Source organism: Gastrolobium bilobum, unplaced genomic scaffold, assembly GCF_033153095.1.
Source record: "Gastrolobium bilobum isolate Gb01-03AN ecotype WA unplaced genomic scaffold, APGP_CSIRO_Gbil_v1 utg2552, whole genome shotgun sequence".
Lineage (NCBI taxonomy): Eukaryota > Viridiplantae > Streptophyta > Magnoliopsida > Fabales > Fabaceae > Gastrolobium > Gastrolobium bilobum.
Genome location: NW_026899436.1, coordinates 41,817 through 51,230, shown reverse-complemented (window position 1 = coordinate 51,230; position 9,414 = coordinate 41,817). Strand labels below are relative to the sequence as shown.

Genomic DNA, 9,414 nt, shown 5'->3' with positions numbered 1-9,414 from the left:
TTGGGTTTGGTTTCACATTTTGATTCCCTCCATTGTTGTCTTTGTTATTTTTTATTTTGGTTTTTTTTCTTTTCTCTTCTGGGTTTGGTGCAGAAATGTTTTCTGCAACTTTATTTCATTGGAGATTATTCATTGAGAGATATTTTCATATGGGTGTTGATGGATGAAGGTGAATAGACGAAGGGGTGTGAGGAAGGTTCAATCAAAGTGGAGACCTTCAAGAGAATGAGCAAAGAGTTGAACGGCATTGTGAAGGCCTGGGAAATAACGGTTCGAAAATCAGCTGGTGGAAAGAAAAGGGCAAACAGCATCTTCACACCAATGTCTGTGGCCCATGTGGATGATGATGAATCAGGAGAGGTGTGCCAGGTTGAGAAGATTCTCCCCAATGGTGATTTTTACACAGGACAATGGCTTGAAAAGTCCCCACATGGCCAAGGGAAATATCTGTGGACAGATGGGTGCATGTATGTTGGTGAATGGAATAGAGGTAGCACCATGGGGAAAGGGAGGTTTAGTTGGCCTAGTGGTGCTACCTATGAAGGTGAATTCAAGAATGGTTATATGGATGGTAAAGGGACTTACATAGGTTCTTCTGGGGATACCTATAAAGGGTCTTGGGTTATGAATTTGAAACATGGGAATGGGACTGAGAGCTATCCTAATGGGGATTTCTATGATGGGGAGTGGAGGAAAGGGTTGCAGAATGGGCATGGGAGGTATCAATGGAAGAATGGGAACCATTACATTGGGCAGTGGAAGTATGGTGTGTTTAGTGGAAATGGGACAATGATGTGGAACAATGGGAATAGGTATGATGGGTGTTGGGAAGAGGGTTTGCCTAAAGGGAATGGTACATTTAGGTGGGTTGATGGGAGCTTCTATGTTGGGGTTTGGAGTAAAGAACCAAGGGAGCAGAGTGGGACTTATTATCCATCTGATTCTTCTAATGTCAATTTGGAATGGGATCCTCAGGAGGTGTTCACTGTGGAATTGAATAATTGTAAGATTTGTCCTTGTGAGAAGGTGTCAATTTATCCTTCACAGAAGACATTGAACGTGCCTGGCTTAGAGGATGATAACTTGCAGAAGCAGCCAATACATAAGGGAACTGATGGTAGTGGGAAACCTAGATGGATGTCAGCGGATGGAAGGTTTAGTAATTACAGTTCTGAAGATGGTTCTTATGCTTATGATGTAGGTAGGAAATCTGGATTTGATGACTTGGGGGGCACTACTCCAAGTTGGCACAAATTACAGCATTTGAGAATAAAGGCTCCCAAGAGACAAGGAGTGACCATATCTAAAGGGCATAAGAACTATGAGCTTATGTTGAATCTGCAGCTAGGCATCAGGTACTGATCATAATTGTTGTTTCTATGTAATTTACTCTCATTTTCATGGTCTAGCTGAGCTTTTTCTTCTCTCATCTATTTAAAAATGTAGATTTTTTTTTTTCTTTAATTGTACATGCTACAATAAGAGTTTAGATTGAGTTAAATGCCTATGACGCAATGATGAATATGTCATTCTAGCAAATAAAATTTCCTTCCATGATTCTAATTGTCACTGCACGGTTATTAATTTCTTGTGCCATAGCACAGACATTCTGTTGGAAGACCTGCTCCAAGTGCATCTCTTGATTTGAAGGCTTCTGCATTTGATCCCAAAGAAAAAGTATGGACTAAATTCCCACCAGAAGGATCCAAGCACACGCCACCTCACCCGTCTTGTGAATTTAGATGGAAAGACTACTGCCCAGTAGTATTCAGGTAGGAATCAAGATTGAATGGTCTTTTTTCTATTTCAGCAAACTTTGGTCTTAATTAGGTGAACCATGCTTTGTAACAGAATCTGCTAAGTGCTAACTTGTTGAGAGTGCTCTTTAAAATAATTCTAAATCTTTCTTTTGAAGCACAAAGAGGTTTGTGATATGCTCTGAGGAAGGTCTTTACTAATCTAGAGAGTGGAAATGGCCAATCTTTTTTAGAATTTGGGGGTTGGGAAATACCTTGTTGATGGTTGATATTGCAATTGTTTTATAACCTTGTAGTACAAATAGTCTCTCATTGTATTAGAACTTTATTTGTTTATCTAAGTTCACAGATTGTGATGGTTGATTGCATTTATATTTGCAGGGCTCTCAGAAAATTGTTCAAAGTTGATCCAGCTGATTACATGATATCAATATGTGGGGATGATGCCCTTCGGGAGCTCTCTTCCCCCGGAAAGAGTGGAAGTTTTTTCTATTTGACCAATGATGACCGGTACATGATAAAGACAATGAAGAAAACAGAAGTAAAAGTGAGTTCCCTTATAATTTGAATGTTTCACATGAAATCCTCAGTTATTAGTCCAATAGTGGAATGGATCTTTGCATTACAAAAGAACAACAATTACTATATATATTCAGAAATTTGTAAGCTTGTTTCAGATATGTGTTAGTCCACTTTGACATGATAGTTTCAGTTAATGCTTGCATTATAAATTTCATTTATCTACTAAATGATATTTGAGTCCAAACTTTATTTCATGATTGCAGGTTTTTCTGAAAATGCTTCCTGCTTATTATAAACACGTTCGGGCTTTTGAGAACACTCTAGTAACCAAGTTCTTTGGCCTACATTGTGTTAGACTAACAGGATCTGCACAAAAGAAGGTAATGCTGAGGTGTGTATAAACTTCTACTTTGGTGTAAAAGGTTTTATTATTAATCCCATGCACTTCATAAATTTCAGGTTAGATTTGTCATCATGGGAAATCTATTCTGTTCTCAATATGCCATCCACAGGCGATTTGACTTAAAAGGTTCAACCTTCGGTCGCACTACCGATAAACCTGAGTCAGAAATAGAGCCAACAACAACACTTAAGGACCTTGACCTAAATTTTATATTCCGGTTGCAGAAGTCTTGGTTCAAAGAATTCTGCAGGTGAATTTCTTGCCTTCTTGTCCCACTATTTGTGTGTGTAGCATGTAGAACACTGCAGTGTGCAAGTTTTTGTTTCATTAAGCATATTTTATTAGATGCTGTGACAATGAAACCTGTTTGGAGCCAAATTGTTGTTGAAATCAAAAGGAAATTATTGATGGAAAGTAAATGATAACTTACACTAATAGGTCTATGAGGTTGAGTTTGGAACAGTGGTAAGACTGTTCTATTGTGACTGAAAGGTCACAATTTCAAATTCAGGAAACAACCTCTTTACAAAAAATATAAGGTTAAGGCTGCATATAAGGATTTATTTACCTCTACCCTCCTAAGTCGGGATTTCATGAGGAGTATTTTTTACACAAATAGGTCTAATAGTCCCTCTCTTAGTTGAAAAATATAAGAGGTCCATACCAACAGCATAACAAATTTGAGTATTTTACTGAAAAAGTTGCATTGTTGCATGAGTTGCATAATTGTTTACAATTTTGATCATATGATTTATGCACTTGAATGTGGATTCTCTGACTTGGCATTTAAGGTATGGAATATTTGGAACTTAATTGGTTATATTTCTAAACATGTCTTTATGCAGGCAAGTGGATAGGGACTGTGACTTTCTAGAACAGGAGAGGATTATGGATTACAGTATGTTGGTGGGTCTTCACTTTAGAGAAACATCATCTAGTGGCACTGTTACACCTTCTGGTCGCAGTTTAGGAACTTGCACCCCAACTGGTTTTGATGATGGAGGACCTCGTCTTTCTGGAGTGGATGTAGATCATGTTATTGCAGATCCTAGTCGGTATGTAGTCAATCAACTCATCCTGACAGAAGTTTAAATTTCTTAATAACTATAGTTTTGATTGAAATAAAAAAGCCGAGCCTAAAACAATGGTAAAATTATTCCTACGTGACTGGAAGTTACGAATCCAGAAAATAATCTCTTTGCAAATTGGGATTTCATTGGGAGTGATTTTTTTATGGTTTGGACTGAAATAATCACAAATCCTACAAGACTGAGCAATTGTTTTCAGTTACTGAGCTATTTTACTGATTCATGATACATGTAGCAGTCCTATGTAACTCGGACCAATGTGATTGTTTAGTTTCCACCAAGTCATTCACTGCTTCTAAATTGATACTTAATACTTTCTTCACCCTACTTTTAAATTTTCCCTAGATTATGTATAAATGCTGTCCCTACACCAGTGGCTTTTTGACCTATTTAAAGCTAATATTTTTTCTCCTTGATTCAACCGTCAAATGATTTGCCAAAATAATGCGGTGAAATGCATGGGGTGTGCGTGTTCAAGCCGCAAGCTTGCCGTGTGTTGCGTTCTGCAAGACACACATCACTCTCATGCGCGTCTTACAAAGAGTGACATGTGGCAAGCATGCCCTGGCTTTTGCATAAGCCACACATGGGGTGATTTTGCAATTTGAACGCCCACACCTCCATGCCAATTTCACCACATTATTTTGACAAACTGTTTGGCTTTTGAATAATATATTTCCCTTTTAGCATTATTATTCAAAAGGCCTACACCAGTACTTAAGCCTTGACTTTATCATACTTTTGATCCTCTCCAATCAAGAAGTGTTTTTCCCTACATTTTCTGAAAATATTTGCTTTGTTTGTTATGTTTCAGGTGGATTCAGTTAGGTATAAACATGCCAGCACGAGCTGAAATGACAGTGCGAAAAAGTAACTGTGACACTCCTCAGCTAGTTGGACAACCAATTGGGGAGTTGTATGAGATTATCATCTTTTTTGGTATCATAGACATATTACAAGACTATGATATTAGTAAGAAGCTTGAGCATGCTTACAAATCAATTCAATATGATGGAACTTCAATCTCTGCTGTTGATCCAAGGCTATACTCAAAACGCTTTCGTGATTTCATCTTCAGAGTTTTTGTAGAGGACACATAAAAGGTGTAGTTTGATGCTAAATGTTCAGCAGCCAGTGGCCATCCATGTATAGTTAAAGGAAATGACAGAGTTCAAACCAGCACATTGATTCTCATACAGAGTTTGGCGACAAAGACACTAATTGGATGGTACTTTGTGATTGATGGGGGAATACACATTTTCTAGAATTTGTTCATTTTATTGTTTATCATCCTCCACCTCCCCCCTTCACTTTGATGGATTTTATTTTTCCTAATAGTCACAAAAAAGGAATGTTGTAGTGTAGATCAATATTGTTTAGAGTTAATTATAGCCTTTTTTTCCAATTGTAAATGAATCAACAAAAGGTGCAAACAACATTGGAAATTATTCTTTTCTGTAACCATTTTTTGTCTCCCAAATGAGGCCACTCTGGGATGTGGACACTGAATTAAAAAAGTACAGAAGATAAGGTGGTAGACAATAGCTTTTTGTGGGCAAAAATATATGATAATCCTTGGTCCTGTTGCATGCTATGGTTTTGTGTCCTTTTCTATGAACAGGAGAACTTTTGTGAAAGTTGTAGGCAGTGACATCTAACAAGGAGGGAATAGGTCAACCATTTTCATTGTTGTTTTTGCCTTTTTATTATTTTGATCTCTCCATGCCTATCAAACAACAGTTTCATAAGTGCTCTTTCAAAGGTCTTTTGTTTTTACTGAAGTTGAATAGCCAGTGTACAGTAAGAGTTTTTACCCCATTCTTTCTATATTTTTGCACAATTCAAATCTTGTGAACACTGCAGTGTCTCATTTAAGTTATAATAATGAAAGCTAAGATGTCATAAAGTTAAGGTATAATTAAAGTAGGCTTTTTTTTTTTGGTAGACTAATTAAAGTAGGTTTTAATAGATCTGTTGTGACTGCAAATCAAAAAATATACACCAACACTTATTTTCATAAGGATCCAGTTCCATATTCTATAATTTTTTTTTTTTTAGGATACGGCTCCGTATCTTAGTGTAAATATGTTTGCTGCAATTTTTTTCATCTGAATTAACAGCAGAAACGATATAATCTACACGAAAAAATAAATAAAATTTTGCTTTTAACGCAACTATGTCCATGTTAATTTACTATTCACTGTTTACTTATTGTATACCATTTTTTGAGCCTGTTTGGATCCTCTTATTTTTAAGCTAGAAGCTACTTATAAGCTAAAGCTAAAAAAAAGAGCTTAAAAAAAGAAACTAAAAGCTGTTTGGAAATTACATAAAAATTTTAGCTTAAAATTTACTTAAAAGCACATATTTCAAGAAAATTATCCCTCTCTATCTTTATCACTCTTCATTTAAAAAAAAAAGCACACAATTCAAGAAAAACATATAAGAGCTTAAAAAAAAGCTCCTCCCAGGAGCTTTTAATTTTCAGCTTTTTTCTTCATTATAGAAAAAAGAGCTTTTCATTATAAGAGCTTTTTCCAAAACCTGTTTGGCCTAGCTTATGTTTATAAGTAGCTTCTAGCTTAGAAAAGAGAGGATCCAAACAGGCACTTTGTTGTCCTCATAGTTTCACTTTTGTATTTATTTATTTTTTTGAGGAAATGCTATATCAGATTATTATAATAATAAATTTCGTTAGTTATTAGGTATTGGCGTATAGCTATAGAATTTAGAAATCACAATTGGCAGGGTTCACGAGCTCTCCACCAATGCTATAAATTAATGTTGTGGTTAGTCTTTTTATGTTCGGCTTTTTTCTTCAATGTTAAGCCCAAGCTCATTGAGGAGTTTTTCAAAAACCTTAAATTCCACCTCCTCTATATATTCATTAGTTGAGGGTGAAGGCTAGGTTAGAAGAGAGAGATTTGATATTTGAGAGAAAAATTGTTTGAGATTTAATAGCAAAGCTTTATACTTTGTATTTGAGAATCTCTATAGAGAGTTTGAGTGAAACATCTCTAGAGAGGTTTGATTATCACCATTGTTGGAGAGGTTGAATTAACCACCACATTGGTGATTCTGATTATTTGTAACCATTATTTTCATAGTAGATTTTTGATCTGAACTAAGTCCCGTGGGTTTTTACTTATTCATTGGAGAAGGTTTTCCCACGTTAAAATTGCTTGTGTTCTCTCACTCTCCTTCTCTCTCTTTCCTATTTGTGTTTTTGATTTTCCGCTGCGCTGCCCGACCTAGTAAAGTTCAGGCCGAGCTATTGCCGAGATCCGAGATCGAGGATCTCATTGATTGACTTTCGCAAAGGCCCCTGAGCCGAGCTTGAGGGAACCGAGTTCCCAACAGTGGTATCAGAGCCAGGTTCGACGGGTTCTGAGGGAGACGAGATGGAGACCAGTGGCATAACCAATGATGGAGATATATTCAAGCTGACCGCAGACAATTTCACCTATTGGAACCAATGATGGAAGATCATCTCCACTGCAAAGATTTACATGAGCCCATTACCCTTGATAAGAGACCGGAAGGAAAAGCCGATAAAGAGTGGCAGATCCAGAGTCGTAAGGCGGTAGCTACGATCAGAAAATATATTGACAAGAGCCTCTTTGAGCACATGTCCGAGTTCACGAACGCGTATGAGTTGTGGACGAAGTCGGAGTCCATGATTCAGAAGAAGACTCCCAGGAACAAAGCACACTTGGTTCGTCGACTTGTGAAGCTGGAATACAAGGATGGCATGAGCATGATAGAACACCTCAACACCTACAAAGGTATTGTGAATCAGCTGTCAAAGGCTGAGATGAAAATTGATGACGAGATGCAGGCCTTGCTACTGTTGAGCTCGCTGCCAGAAAGCTGGGATACTCTGGTGGTGGTGACCTTGAATAATTCGACTCCAGATGGAAAATTGAAGATGGATCTCGTGACAGACAACCTCTTAGGCGAAGAAGCCAGGAGAAGAGAACGAGGTATTTTGAGCACGTCTGAGGCCAACGTTGCTGAGAACAGAGGGAAATCCGACTCCCGGGGTAGAAGCAAAAGCTGGGGTCGAGATCATGATAGAAGAGGAAAATCCAGAGGTCGGTCAAAGCCGAGATATGAGTTGAAGTGCTTTTACTATGGAAAGACAGGTCATAAGAAGCCAGACTGTTGGACCCTGCAGAATGACGATAAGAACGGCTCTGTGAAGCCGGATCAAATTATTCCCAAGAAGAGGGAAGATAAGAGCACCACTGCGGTAGCTGCAAACCCGGATGCCGATATATTCCTCCTTGATGAGGATAATTATTTGAATGTTGCATATGATGACTGCACCTAGATTGTTGACTCTGGTGCCTCCTTCCACGTTACTCCACACAAAGGTTTTTTCTCCTCTTACCGAGGTGGTGATTTTGGAGTCGTGAAGATGGGAAATCAGGTGACCAGCAAGATTGTTGGTGTCGGTGATGTAACCTTGACCACAGATGTCGGATGTCGACTTGTGTTGAAAGATGTGAGGCATGTACCTGACATGCGTTTGAACCTAATATCGATAGGCAAACTTGACAATGTCGGGTTAGTGAACTACTTCGGTAGTGTGAGATGGAAGCTGGCCAAGGGAAACTTGGTCGTGGCCCGAGGTAAGAAGGAAGGCTCCTTGTACGTGATGCAAGGAAAGATTAATGGCGGAGAAGCCAATTCTGTCCGAGATGAACCTAGCTTGGAGCTATGGCACAAGCGCCTCGGCCACATGAGCGAGAAAGGGCTCCAGATCCTGAACAAGAAAGGATTACTGACCGGGTTGAAAGGCCAAGCGTTGGAAAGTTGCACGCACTGCCTAGCTGGAAAACAGCACCGGGTTTCATTTGTGAGACCGGATCAACCCAGACGACGTTGGTATATTCTTGACCTCGTCCATACTGATGTCTGCTCCATGTCGGAAAGATCCCTTGGAGGAGCTCAGTACTTTGTTTCATTTATTGATGACCATTCCCGCAAAATGTGGGTATATTTATTGAAGTCTAAAGACCAGGTACTCCAATCCTTTAAAGAATTCCATGCAATGGTTGAAAGGGAGTCTGGCAAGAAATTGAAGGTGGTCTGATCTGACAATGGTGGTGAGTATTTCAGCCCATTTGATGCATACTGCAGAGCGGCCAGGATCCGACTTGAGAAGACGCCCCCCAAAACTCCACAGCTGAATGGACTTGCTGAGAGGATGAACAGGACTATTGAAGAGAAGGTCCAAAGCATGTTATCCAATGTCAGATTGCCGAAATCATTCTAGGGAGAAGCCGTCAGAACTGCTGTTGATTTAATCAACCTCTCACCATCATGGCCACTTGAAGGAGAAATTCCAGAAGAAGTCTGGACAGGTCAGAAGCGGCCTATAATCAACTGAAGGTGTTTGGATGCCGACCCTTCGTGCATATCTCTAAAGATGAAAGGGAAAAACTCAATGCGAAGACTAAAGAATGCATCTATCTTGGTTCGCCGAGATGTGAGTTCAGGTTTCGACTTTGGGATCCAATCAATAAGAAGATAGTGAGAAGCCGAGATGTGATCTTTCTTGAAGATGAGAACATTCATGACATCTCGAAGCCCAAAGTCCGGGTTACTGTCAGACGTGAAGAACCCATTCCTCCTGTCC

General features: G+C 38.9%; 1 protein-coding gene across 1 annotated transcript; it reads left to right on the top strand.

Annotated features, from left to right (window-relative positions):
- The first annotated feature begins 225 nt into the window (after window positions 1-225).
- On the top strand, window positions 226-4,870 carry LOC133290442 (phosphatidylinositol 4-phosphate 5-kinase 6-like). Its single transcript, XM_061488520.1, has 7 exons — window positions 226-1,355; window positions 1,605-1,772; window positions 2,139-2,304; window positions 2,543-2,659; window positions 2,739-2,932; window positions 3,528-3,737; window positions 4,585-4,870. Exons 1-7 carry the CDS (start codon window positions 226-228, stop codon window positions 4,868-4,870), a joined length of 2,271 nt encoding a protein of 756 aa, XP_061344504.1.
- The last annotated feature ends 4,544 nt before the right edge of the window (window positions 4,871-9,414 follow it).

Bases quoted from the DNA above. Each gene is read 5' to 3' on its own strand.
- LOC133290442 (XM_061488520.1), top strand. From the start codon at position 226: ATGAGCAAAGAGTTGAACGGCATTGTGAAGGCCTGGGAAATAACGGTT. The intron at 1,356-1,604 runs GTACTGATCATA...GCCATAGCACAG, and splicing joins AATCTGCAGCTAGGCATCAG to ACATTCTGTTGGAAGACCTG. The intron at 2,305-2,542 runs GTGAGTTCCCTT...TCATGATTGCAG, and splicing joins TGAAGAAAACAGAAGTAAAA to GTTTTTCTGAAAATGCTTCC.